This window comes from Protopterus annectens, chromosome 10.part0, assembly GCF_019279795.1.
Source record: "Protopterus annectens isolate FY-2018-M chromosome 10.part0, PAN1.0, whole genome shotgun sequence".
Taxonomy (NCBI): domain Eukaryota; kingdom Metazoa; phylum Chordata; order Ceratodontiformes; family Protopteridae; genus Protopterus; species Protopterus annectens.
The window spans coordinates 403,527,237-403,541,537 of NC_056744.1; the positions used below are offsets into that span (position 1 = coordinate 403,527,237).

The 14,301-nt window shown below is 36.5% G+C and overlaps 1 protein-coding gene across 1 annotated transcript in view; it reads left to right on the forward strand.

Moving 5' to 3' along the window:
• HMCN1 (hemicentin 1) overlaps nucleotides 1-14,301 on the forward strand; it is a 5,606,893-nt gene that overhangs the window by 5,097,461 nt on the left and 495,131 nt on the right. The window contains exon 87 of the mRNA XM_044085314.1: nucleotides 12,041-12,310. Within this exon, the coding sequence (XP_043941249.1) occupies nucleotides 12,041-12,310 (270 nt within the window). The remainder of the gene's footprint in view (nucleotides 1-12,040; nucleotides 12,311-14,301) is intronic.

Consider the following 14,301-nt stretch of genomic DNA (forward strand, 5'->3'; position numbering starts at 1 on the left):
TAGGGCTTAAATACCAGAAGAACAGCTTTTTTTTTTTTTACAAAAAGACAAAAGAACCAGCCCTGACTAGCCAGCAGACAATTAACACAATCTAGCCAAGTTAAAGAAATGCTTCAGCTAAAAACAATAGCCTACAAACAGTAAACACTAGAAAAAGCCACAAACAATAGCCTACAGACAGTAAGCACTAGAGAAAGCCACAAATGAAAGTTTTTCAACAGATAAAGATTTGTAAAGATACAGAATTCTTTTAACTGCAAACAAATCAGTTACTTGTGCAGATTAGTTAATAGAAATAAAATACACTCAAAGACTAAAAAGCAGGCAATAAAAGTGCTATATATTAATTGTTAGAAACAATAATCTGTATAAATAATCAAAAAAAACAGGATACTTATATATCTCAGCTAACAGTTGTGGTTAACAACTCTCATCCACTCTGCTCAGTGTGTATAGACAGAAACCCTATCAAAGTTAGGGCTTAAATACCAGAAGAACAACTTTTTTTTTTTACAAAAACACAAAAGAACCAGCCCCCATTAGCCAGCAGACAATTAACACAATCTAGCCAAGTTAAAGAAAGGCTTCGGCTAAAAACAATAGCCTACAGACAGTAAGCACTAGAGAAAACCACAAACAATAGCCGACAGACAGTAAGCACTAGAGAAAGCCACAAATGAAAGTTTTTAAACAGATAAAGATTTGTAAAGATACAGAATTCAGCGAAATTGAAGTTTATTAACCCACCACCAAATTCGTGCAGGAATGGGCGTGTCCGCTGTGATTGACATGCCGGAGGGTGGGGATTAACAACGGCAATGTGCCATGATTGACACGCAATGCAAATATATATAACGTTAAATCCGTGTCATGTAGCAGAAACAGTAGAATTAAAAACAAGAGCATTTAATAAGCACAGTAATGACACGAATGGCCTTTTCATTCAGATGTTCCACAAGCATCTTGATAACCAAATGTTCCAAAGTGCTTGGAAAATACAACCTTTCGGATGGGGCTCAGGCTTCACATTACATGTTTACTCATTTTGTAAAATAAAACAGACATGAATTTATATACAACGGTTGTTTCCGTTGTCAGCGATTCCCTCTCAAAGTAGTACATGGAGCTTTTAATAGAAACCACGTACTACTGAACAGCTGTTTCTAGGATGACAATCGCATCCTTTCGGCTGTCTTTAGGGCTCAATGACTGCATGTGCACCCTACGTGTATTTCTACATTTTTATTCCATGTGATAGGAGAAAAGGTTTCACAACATCCAGAATTTCTTTTTTTGACTATCCTTTTAATGGGCAAACAACGTCAACCTAGTTGATGAGCTCTGAATACAGTGTCTTGACATGCATTTCCAATGTTGAGCAGAACACATATGTGATTACAAATTTAAATGTACAGTGTTTCCAAAAGAGAAATACCTTTTGTATTTTACAATTACCTAATCATATAATCAGACAAACACATGAAAAGACACTGCATTTGGAGCTGTCTAACCGCATTTAAAACTGTTGCCCCGATTATGGAAATTACCGCTTTTATTTGTTTACAATTTCTTCATGAATGTGTGACAAGATACTTGCAGGTACACCTGAGTTGTATGCATATCTGTCAACTCTCCCTATTTAAATGTCTTGATGTTTTGACTCAAGATTTTAGCTCTCTACCTCTTAATCCATGTTAAAACTGGTGACATATGGAATAAATGTCAATGTCATTAGTTAATAGCAGTAATATTTTAAAATTTAAAAAAATATAGTAGTGATATAGTACGGAAAATTTGTAAAAACGGCTTTATTAAGGGCGAAATATAGGTATAAATTACCTTGTGTTTTGGTGGCATCTTTCAATCAAACGGTGGGCAGTGCAATCAGAATGGTCATAGGCGGGGTTTGGGCGGGGCTTCCTACTGCGCATCTGGTGGGTTAATACACTTCAATTTCGCCCAGAATTCTTTTAACTGCAAACAAATCAGTTACTTGTGCAGATTAGTTAATAGCAATAAAATACACTCAAATACTAAAAAGCAGGCAATAAAAGTGCTATATATTAATTGTTAGAAACAATAATCTGTATAAATAATCGAAAAAAAACAGGATACTTATATATCTCAGCTAACAGTTGTGGTTAACAACTCTCATCCACTCTGCTCAGTGTGTATAGACAGAAACCCTCTCAAAGTTAGGGCTTAAATACCAGAAGAACAACTTTTTTTTTTTTTTTTTTTACAAAAACACAAAAGAACCAGCCCCCACTAGCCAGCAGACAATTAACACAATCTAGCCAAGTTAAAGAAAGGCTTCAGCTAAAAACAATAGCCTACAGACAGTAAGCACTAGAGAAAGCCACAAACAATAGCCTACAGACAGTAAGCACTAGAGAAAGCCACAAATGAAAGTTTTTAAACAGATAAAGATTTGTAAAGATACAGAATTCTTTTAACTGCAAACAAATCAGTTACTTCTGCAGATTAGTTAATAGCAATAAAATACCCTCAAAAGACTAAAAAGCAGGCAATAAAAGTGCTATATATTAATTGTTAGAAACAATAATCTGTATAAATAATCGAAAAAAAAACAGGATACTTATATATCTCAGCTAACAGTTGTGGTTAACAACTCTCATCTACTCTGCTCAGTGTGTATAGACAGAAACCCTATCAAAGTTAGGGCTTAAATACCAGAAGAACAACTTTTTTTTTTTACAAAAACACAAAAGAACCAGCCCCCACTAGCCAGCAGACAATTAACACAATCTAGCCAAGTTAAAGAAATGCTTCAGCTAAAAACAATAGCCTACAGACAGTAAACACTAGAAAAAGCCACAAACAATAGCCTATAGACAGTAAGCACTAGAGAAAGCCACAAATGAAAGTTTTTAAACAGATAAAGATTTGTAAAGATACAGAATTCTTTTAACTGCAAACAAATCAGTTACTTGTGCAGATTAGTTAATAGCAATAAAATGCACTCAAAGACTAAAAAGCAGGCAATAAAGTGCTATATATTAATTGTTAGAAACAATAATCTGTATAAGTAATCGAAAAAAAAACAGGATACTTATATATCTCAGCTAATAGTTGTGGTTAACAACTCTCATTCACTCTGCTCAGTGTGTATAGACAGAAACCCTATCAAAGTTAGGGCTTAAATACCAGAAGAACAACTTTTTTTTTTTTTTTTTACAAAAACACAAAAGAACCAGCCCCCACTAGCCAGCAGACAATTAACACAATCTAGCCAAGTTAAAGAAATGCTTCAGCTAAAAACAATAGCCTTCAGACAGTAAGCACTAGAGAAAGCCACAAACAATAGCCTACAGACAGTAAGCACTATAGAAAGCCACAAATGAAAGTTTTTAAACAGATAAAGATTTGTAAAGATACAGAATTCGGCGAAATTGAAATGTATTAACCCACCACCAAGTTCGCGCAGGGATGGGCTTGTCCACCGTGATTGACGTGCTGGAGGGTGGGGATTAACAACGGCAATGTGCCGTGATTGACACGCAATGCAAATATATATATAACGTTAAATCCGTGTCATGTAGCAGAAACAGTAGAATTAAAAACAAGAGCATTTAATAAGCACAGTAATGACACGAATGGCCTTTTCATTCAAATGTTCCACAAGCATCTTGATAACCAAATGTTCCAAAGTGCTTGGAAAATACAACCTTTCGGATGGGGCGCAGGCTTCACATTACATGTTTACTCATTTTGTAAAATAAAACAGACATGAATTTATATACAACAGTTGTTTCCATTGTCAGCGATTCCCTCTCAAAGTAGTACATGGAGCTTTTAAAAGAAACCACGTACTACTGAACAGCTGTTTCTAGGATGACAATCGCATCCTTTCGGCTGTCTTTAGGGCTCAATGACTGCATGTGCACCCTACGTGTATTTCTACATTTTTATTCCATGTGATAGGAGAAAAGGTATCACAACATCCAGAATTTCTTTTTTTGACTATCCTATTTACGGGCAAACAACGTCAACCTAGTTGATGAGCTCTGAATACAGTGTCTTGACATGCGTTTCCAATATTGAGCAGAACACGTATAAAAAAAACAGGATATTTATATATCTCAGAACATGTATGGGTTTACAAATTTAAATGTACAATGTTTCCAAAAGAGAAATACCTTTTGTATTTTACAATTACCTAGTCATATAATCAGACAAACACATGAAAAGACACTGCATTTGGAGCTGTCTAACCGCATTTAAAACTGTTGCCCCGATTAAGGAAAAGTACCGCTTTTATTTGTTTACAATTTCTTCATGAATGTGTGACAAGATACTTGCAGGTACACCTGAGTTGTATGCATATCTGTCAACTCTCCCTATTTAAATGACGTCTTGATTTTTGACTCAAGATTTTAGCCTTCTACCTCTTAATCCATGTTAAAACTGGTGACATATGGAAAAAAAATATCAATGTCATGCGTTAATAGCAGTAATATTTTAAAATGTAAAAAAATATAGTAGTGATATAGTACGGAAAATTTGTAAAAACTGCTTTATTAATGGCAAAATATAGGTATAAATGACCTTGTGTTTTTGTGGCATCTTTCAATCAAACGGTGGGCAGTGCAGTCAAAATGGTCATAGGCAGGGTTTGGGCGGGGCTTGCTACTGTGCATCTGGTGGGTTAATACACTTCAATTTCGCCCAGAATTCTTTTAACTGCAAACAAATCAGTTACTTGTGCAGATTAGTTAATAGCAATAAAATACACTCAAAGACTAAAAAGCAGGCAATAAAAGTGCTATATATTAATTGTTAAAAACAATAATCTGTATAAATAATCGAAAAAAAAAACTGGATACTTATATATCTCAGCTAACAGTTGTGGTTAACAACTCTCATCCACTCTGCTCAGTGTGTATAGACAGAAACCCTATCAAAGTTAGGGCTTAACTACCAGAAGAACAACTTTTTTTTTTTTTTTACAAAAACACAAAAGAACCAGCCCCCACTAGCCAGCAGACAATTAACACAATCTAGTCAAGTTAAAGAAAGGCTTCAGCTAAAAACAATAGCCTACAGACAGTAAGCACTAGAAAAAGCCACAAACAATAGCCTACAGACAGTAAGCACTAGAGAAAGCCACAAATGAAAGTTTTTAAACAGATAAAGATTTGTAAAGATACAAAATTCTTTTAACTGCAAACAAATCAGTTACTTGTGCAGATTAGTTAATAGAAATAAAATACACTCAAAGACTAAAAAGCAGGCAATAAAAGTGCTATATATTAATTGTTAGAAACAATAATCTGTATAAATAATCGAAAAAAAACAGGCTACTTATATATCTCAGCTAACAGTTGTGGTTAACAACTCTCATCCACTCTGCTCAGTGTGTATAGACAGAAACCCTATCAAAGTTAGGGCTTAAATACCAGAAGAACAACTTTTTTTTTTTACAAAAACACAAAAGAACCAGCCCCCATTAGCCAGTAGACAATTAACACAATCTAGCCAAGTTAAAGAAAGGCTTCAGCTAAAAACAATAGCCTACAGACAGTAAGCACTAGAGAAAACCACAAACAATAGCCTACAGACAGTAAGCACTAGAGAAAGCCACAAATGAAAGTTTTTAAACAGATAAAGATTTGTAAAGATACAGAATTCAGCGAAATTGAAGTGTATTAACCCACCACCAAATTCGTGCAGGAATGGGCGTGTCCGCTGTGATTGACATGCCGGAGGGTGGGGATTAACAACGGCAATGTGCCGTGATTGACACGCAATGCAAATATATATAACGTTAAATCCGTGTCATGTAGCAGAAACAGTAGAATTAAAAACAAGAGCATTTAATAAGCACAATAATGACACGAATGGCCTTTTCATTCAGATGTTCCACAAGCATCTTGATAACCAAATGTTCCAAAGTGCTTGGAAAATACAACCTTTCGGATGGGGCTCAGGCTTCACATTGCATGTTTACTCATTTTGTAAAATAAAACAGACATGAATTTATATACAACAGTTGTTTCCGTTGTCAGCGATTCCCTCTCAAAGTAGTACATGGAGCTTTTAATAGAAACCACGTACTACTGAACAGCTGTTTCTAGGATGACAATCGCATCCTTTCGGCTGTCTTTAGGGCTCAATGACTGCATGTGCACCCTACGTGTATTTCTACATTTTTATTCCATGTGATAGGAGAAAAGGTTTCACAACATCCAGAATTTCTTTTTTTGACTATCCTTTTAATGGGCAAACAACGTCAACCTAGTTGAAGAGCTCTGAATACAGTGTCTTGACATGCATTTCCAATGTTGAGCAGAACACATATGTGATTACAAATTTAAATGTACAGTGTTTCCAAAAGAGAAATACCTTTTGAATTTTACAATTACCTAATCATATAATCAGACAAACACATGAAAAGACACTGCATTTGGAGCTGTCTAACCGCATTTAAAACTGTTGCCCCGATTATGGAAAAGTACCGCTTTTATTTGTTTACAATTTCTTCATGAATGTGTGACAAGATACTTGCAGGTACACCTGAGTTGTATGCATATCTGTCAACACTCCCTATTTAAATGTCTTGATGTTTTGACTCAAGATTTTAGCTCTCTACCTCTTAATCCATGTTAAAACTGGTGACATATGGAAAAAATGTCAATGTCATGCGTTAATAGCAGTAATATTTTAAAATATAAAAAAATATAGTAGTGATATAGTACGGAAAATTTGTAAAAACTGCTTTATTAATGGTGAAATATAGGTATAAATTACGTTGTGTTTTGGTGGCATCTTTCAATCAAACGGTGGGCAGTGCAGTCAAAATGGTCATAGGCGGGGTTTGGGCGGGGCTTCCTACTGCGCATCTGGTGGGTTAATACACTTCAATTTCGCCCAGAATTCTTTTAACTGCAAACAAATCAGTTACTTGTGCAGATTAGTTAATAGCAATAAAATACACTCAAATACTAAAAAGCAGGCAATAAAAGTGCTATATATTAATTGTTAGAAACAATAATCTGTATAAATAATCGAAAAAAAAACAGGATACTTATATATCTCAGCTAACAGTTGTGGTTAACAACTCTCATCCACTCTGCTCAGTGTGTATAGACAGAAACCCTATCAAAGTTAGGGCTTAAATACCAGAAGAACAACTTTTCTTTTTTACAAAAACACAAAAGAACCAGCCCCACTAGCCAGCAGACAATTAACACAATCTAGCCAAGTTAAAGAAAGGCTTCAGCTAAAAACAATAGCCTACAGACAGTAAGCACTAGAGAAAGCCACAAACAATAGCCTACAGACAGTAAGCACTAGAGAAAGCCACAAATGAAAGTTTTTAAACAGATAAAGATTTGTAAAGATACAGAAATCTTTTAACTGCAAACAAATCAGTTACTTGTGCAGATTAGTTAATAGCAATAAAATACACTCAAAGACTAAAAAACAGGCAATAAAAGTGCTCTATACTAATTGTTAGAAACAATAATCTGTATAAATAATCAAAAAACAGGATACTTATATATCTCAGCTAACAGTTGTGATTAACAACTCTCATCCACTCTGCTCAGTGTGTATAGACAGAAACCCTATCAAAGTTAGGGCTTAAATACCAGAAGAACAACTTTTTTTTTTTTTACAAAAACACAAAAGAACCAGCCCCCCACTAGCCAGCAGACAGTTAACACAATCTAGCCAAGTTAAAGAAAGGCTTCAGCTAAAAACAATAGCCTACAGACAGTAAGCACTAGAGAAAGCCACAAACAATAGCCTACAGACAGTAAACACTAGAGAAAGCCACAAATGAAAGTTTTTAAACCGATAAAGATTTGTAAAGATACAGAATTCTTTTAACTGCAAACAAAATCAGTTACTTGTGCAGCTTAGTTAATAGCAATAAAATACACTCAAAGACTAAAAAGCAGGCAATAAAAGTGCTATATATTAATTGTTAGAAACAATAATCTGTATAAATAATCGAAAAAAAACAGGATACTTATATATCTCAGCTAACAGTTGTGGTTAACAACTCTCATCCACTCTGCTCAGTGTGTATAGACAGAAACCCTATCAAAGTTAGGGCTTAAATACCAGAAGAACAACTTTTTTTTTTTTTTACAAAAACACAAAAGAACCAGCCCCCACTAGCCAGCAGACAATTAGCACAATCTAGCCAAGTTAAAGAAAGGCTTCAGCTAAAAACAGTAGCCTACATACAGTAAGCACTAGAGAAAGCCATAAACAATAGCCTACAGACAGTAAGCACTAGAGAAAGCCACAAATGAAAGTTTTTAAACAGATAAAGATTTGTAAAGATACAGAATTCTTTTAACTGCAAACAAATCAATTACTTGTGCAGATTAGTTAATAGCAATAAAATACACTCAAAGTCTAAAAAGCAGGCAATAAAAGTGCTATATATTAATTGTTAGAAACAATAATCTGTATAAATAATCGAAAAAAAAACAGGATACGTATATATCTCAGCTAACAGTTGTGGTTAACAACTCTCATCCACTCTGCTTAGTGTGTATAGACAGAAACCCACTCTGCTCAGTGTGTATAGACAGTAACCCTCTTCTAGACTTTGTTGCATATTTGAGAGCATACACACATAGCCGGTCTTAGGCATAGGCCAACTAGGTGGCCTCCTAGGGCATAGCTGCAGCAGGGGTGCTTTTCCAGTATTTATTTGATGTAGGTAGACCAGAATGGGGGCACCAGATAGTGTGGGTAGGGGGCACCATGGAGCCCTTTTGCCTAGGGCACCAGTTGACCTAAGGCCGCTCCTGCATACACATATATCTTTCCATCACTACTTTGTGAAAATTTCTTATCCAGTCTCTCTTCCCAATCCTTTCTAACCTCCTGATTAATTCGTATGGTTATCATGCAATATTTTATGTGCCCTACTAATTATCCTTTTTTAACAGCAGCTTCTGTTCTAGAGTTTACTAAAACTCTACCAGTGTTGGATTTTCACTTAGGATCCCCTTATTCTTTTCTCTTTGCCTATACTCTATCGGTCCTTGATAAGGGAGGCCAATCTTTAGCCTGCAGTCCAAGTGTATTCTTGGCCTCTTCCTATTCTGTTACCTTTCTCTCTCTCTAATTATTTGCTCCCATTGTCTTGGTTCCTTTGCCCATTTTGTCCAGTAAATTTCAGCTCCCTCCTGCCCATTCTCTATACCCCTAATTGCAGTCATTCTTTGTGGTAGAATTTCCTTTCTTGGCTTAGTTCTTAAAATACTTTCTTCTACTTTATGTATAATGTGGTAGTTTGTTTACCAAATTTAAAATTGTATAGATTAATCACAGTCATAGATACCTTGCAATACTGAATAGACCTCACCTATTAGACAAAATGACTTGCATAACAAGCTATTAAGAAAGTATGTGATTTCAAAAGAGATGTTAGCAAACCTCCTAACTAATTTTATACAAAGAAATAGTGAGGGACGCTATTTCCTCTTGCTATATTTATTTATTAATTATGTTGTTTATAAACCAAGTCAGCAAATCTAAAATAAAAATGAAGATAACTAACAGACCTAAAGATTAATAAAACTAAAATTTGAGCAGCAAGGTGGTGTAACAGTTAGCTTTGCTACCTTGCAGCTCTTGGTGTTTCAGTTTTTCTTGCCATGTAGTTTTCTGTGCAGATGTACAGAGTATGCATGTTCTTTGTCCCTGATTTGTGTGGATTTTTACTGTCTGTTTTCAGTTTCTTCATCCCTTTTTGTATGAGTTTTACTAGTTGCTTCAATTACTTCATGCATCTCAAAGACATGCCATAGGTGAATTTGTGGTCCTGTAAGTTTGCTGTAGGTGTACGTACAGTGCATGAGCATGTGTCATTTGCACCTCCCATAATGGACTAGCATCCCATCTGGGATTAATCCTTTAATGTAAACCTGCTGAGCACTGAGACAGTCTCCAGCTCCCCAAGAACACTGCATAGGATAAAGTGGACATTTCAGAATGAATGAAGAAAGAAAGGAAAGAAGGAAGGAAGGGGTGAAAGTTATCACTGAATCTTGGCACACATCCATTAGAACTCTCAGCTTTCTCTCTGTCTTCTTCCTAAGTATTGCACCATCCCTTCTTATCTATAATATTATTTTTAATCTGTCTGTGTGTCTTATGTATAGGAGGTACCACTGTGATCTTAGATTATCCATTCTGTCCACTTCACTGAAAGAGACTGGTCTGCTGCAAGGCGTCAACATGGCCAATGGCTTTTTAAGCATCTTGGGCTCCTCCCCTACCTCCCACAATGCACCACTGTTCCATTTCTCTTCAGATCTTGTTTGTTGCCATAGTGTCGACAGCAATCTCCAGCAGCTTAGTGATAATTGTTCTCTTTTCTTATTTTAATGTGTACAAAACCGAGTTTTTGTAGCATTTTCAATCTTGTTTGCTTCACTAGCATAATCTGCTTGCACTATTTACAATTTAAACTGTGTTCTTCACTGTATTTGACCATTTTGTCAACCCCTGAATAGTTACATTTAGAGCTAGTGCACTTTTTGTTACTGTTGTCTGATATACATAAATATCCAGTTTATATCATTCATATCACTTATAGTTAAAATGTTGTTTTCCAAAGCCGACTTAGGTCAAAAGATTTATAAATTTTCATTATCTACATGGCTGTCTGAATGCATTTTATATATTTATGCATCATCTGACAGTTTTTTACTTTGAAAACCAAGGCTCATTTCACCAGAACTAGCTCTTCTTCATTTGCATTTTTCAAAAACTCCTCAGTTGATGACATTTGTGCAGTGTCCAGCTAGGCATATATGCATACCTTCTGCAAACTTTAAAAGCTGGCTGTATAACATACCTCTCAACCTCTTAGAGCAAGAAATGTATACAAAGCCACAAATAATGGGGGACAAAGGCCCAAAAATAGGGACACTTTTTAACTATTGCTCTTAAGAATTAAAAAGAAGAAAGTAACTATGTGTAATATTTTAATTTGTGGAGCTTTTCTCCCCGGGCCTCCGCTGAAAATGGACCTGCGTCCAGTCGGACATTCCCGGTCAACAAATGTAAATAAATAAAATAAATAAACAATAACAGGTTTTGTGTTAGCATGAATTTTCTGAAGACTATGAAGTCTGAAATTCAAATGCCTGTCATTATTTTCTCACCTTGGTCCTCAGTGATTTGTCAGTGATTTGCCAGAAAACTACAATTTTATGAAATTCTGTGAAAATCAAGACAGTTGAGTTGAGAGGTATGAATGTATGAGTGGGCAACTATTTACACAGTATCTTGAACAGAACTTATAGATTAAAAAGTCATAAACCCATAATAAAATCTGGAAGGTCAAATGGACTATGGAAAGGAAAGCATTTTTATCAGCACATCTCTCTCTATAGAGCAAATTTATGCTGCATCACCAATTGACTCATGAGGCCTTAACTGGGTTTGTTCCTGTGTGGCACCTTTTTAACACATAGGTGTAACAAGTACAAACTTTTGACCAGAAGCTGTCATAATTTTGTTTTAAATCCAGGCAGGAAATTCAGGGTTTGATAATTATATTCAGTGCTGCATATGATCCATAGTGAGAGCTAATAAATGAAACAGTAATGGGAACGAGGGTATTATAATTTTTTTATTTAAAAATACAATATAATGAAATTACATAAGTCACTCTTACCTTCTTTCAGTACACTTGACTTTATTTTCTTTGTAAATAAACTAAAGACAAAAATGTATTGCATACTATTACCACCCTATGCCAATATAAATCAGATAAAGGCTATTTCAAATTTTCACTTATTTCTTCAAAATTGCATCCTTTAAATTCATACTTAAAATGTTGTTGAGACTGCTGTCTAGCAATTATAGTGAATTTTGACTGTGCTGTGACCTTGTCTATCAACAGTAATGTAATTGTATGGTATTTGTGTGAAACGTTATAAGAAAACCGTAAGGCATATACTGAAATCTTCAAAAATATTATGTTTATGTCACATAGTTGAGAATGGAAAATGTGTTAAAAAACTTCACATCATTTTTCCAGGTCCCCCAACAGTTACTGTTGATCCTGTTGAAAGTACAGTCAGTGCTGGTAGTGCAGTCCTACTTAACTGTGTCGCAGATGGAGAGCCACCTCCGACTGTTGAGTGGTCTCGCCATGGTCGTCTCCTGCGTGGCAGTGACAAAATAACTATCTTAGCTAACAACTCTCTACACATGATTGCTGCACAGAAAGAAGACACTGCTGAGTATGTGTGTGTGGCCCGGAATTTGATGGGATCCATACTGGTTAGAGTACCACTCACTGTACAAGGTAAGGAACTGCAATACTACAGAGAAGCCTGTGCACAGCTGATACCAAAACATTCACAGCTTTGTATTGCCATACTGTAAGAATTAAAGGGCAGATTTGGGTACCCTTGAACCAGTTATATTTTAATGACCTTCCCTTCTGAGGCTTTATCTGGGCACAGTGTTCATATATTGATTACTTCACAATTTTACATAGGTTATTATTAATCCATGAAAGTGGGAACATGACACAGTCAGGTCCAGTGCCATATTTCACAGCTTGGAATGTGTATAGCCCAGTTCTGCAACTGCTTATACTGCTACACTGTCATGGAAAACAGGGTATGTGAGTCTGTGTTTGTGTGCATGTATTTATGTAAATATGCATAATGTTTAAGTATATATATAGTCTAGGAATACACACAGACACGCACACACACACACACACACACACACACACACACACACACACACACACACACACACACACACTTACCCACACTCATACACAGACACACACACACACACACACACACACACACACACACACACACACACACACACACACACACACACACACACACACACACACACACACACACACACACACACACACACACACACACTCATACACAGACACACACACACACACACACACACACACACACACACACACACACACACGCATTCATACTCAGAGCTGTTGCTGGCTCATTTAGTAACCAGTGCCACTCCCCGGTCTAGTGATCCTCAGTAGTAAAAAGACCATTCTCTGCTCTGATGCTTCATCCTAACAGTACAAGGTCCCAATGTCGGGTCTATATTAGAACATTGAAGTTTCATAACTTCGAATGTTCTAATATCGACCCATATTCAGTGAACGCTGACAACATTGAACATTCAGAACACCAAATTTTTTCCTAGGGAAAAAATTTGCTGTTCCGAAACAAATACACACAACACAAGCACACCAAACAAACAGCAATCCACACACATACACCTAAAATCTTACATCTAACCTACACTAAACTGTACATACACCACTAACTATCCACTTACCTTAACCCAAACCTTAACCCTAAGGTCCATCACTATCGCACACTCACCTCACCAGTACCCTAACACTAACTCACCTACCGCACCCTAATCCTCACGTCCACACAATCGCACACGTACCTGACCCATGCCCTAACCCTAACTCACCTAACCCACCCTAACCCTCATGTCCACATAGTTGCACACTTACCTGAACCTGACATATAAGGTTCCACCACAGCACTGAAAATAGTGAAGCGACAGAAACGGACAACCAAATTCTTTCCGTAGGAAAGAATTTGGTTTTCTGCAGCTTCGCTATTTTCAGCATTCGCTGAATAGGGGTCGATATTAGAACATTCGAAGTTGTGAAACTTCGATGTTCTAATATAGACCCCCCCAATGTCTCACCCCATCACACTCTGCATGACAGCAGGAACTAAAGTCCATTCTCCAGACTGGTATCAGGTCCCTAACACCCTCACACTCTCTGCTCTCACATTTCATGCCCCCTGATACCTTGCCCCTTTCACCACCCCCAGCTACACTTCTGCACACACACACACACACACACACACACACACACACACACACGTAGTATATGTGTGAATTTGCAAATGAATGCATGTGTGTGTGTGTGTGTGTGTGTGTGTGTGTGTGTGTGTGTCCAGTTAACTGTTGAATGGTACTTTGGTCAACATCTGTTTAATCGGCACAATTTGGTTGAATAAACATATGACACATGTGAGATCGATAATCCCTTGATATGGGAATATACCCTTTTCCATGGGGTTTGTGCATTCTCGGAGTTGGAATATGTAATTAGCAGGGCCTCCTGCAAAAACAATGCTTTCTTTGTGTGTTTTTTTTTTTTACGTTTTGAGTGCACCGAGATTAATTCTCAGTACATTGCATTGTAGTGTGTTGATGCGCATATCAATCAGTTTGTTTCGACATTATGCATGTCGACATAGTCTT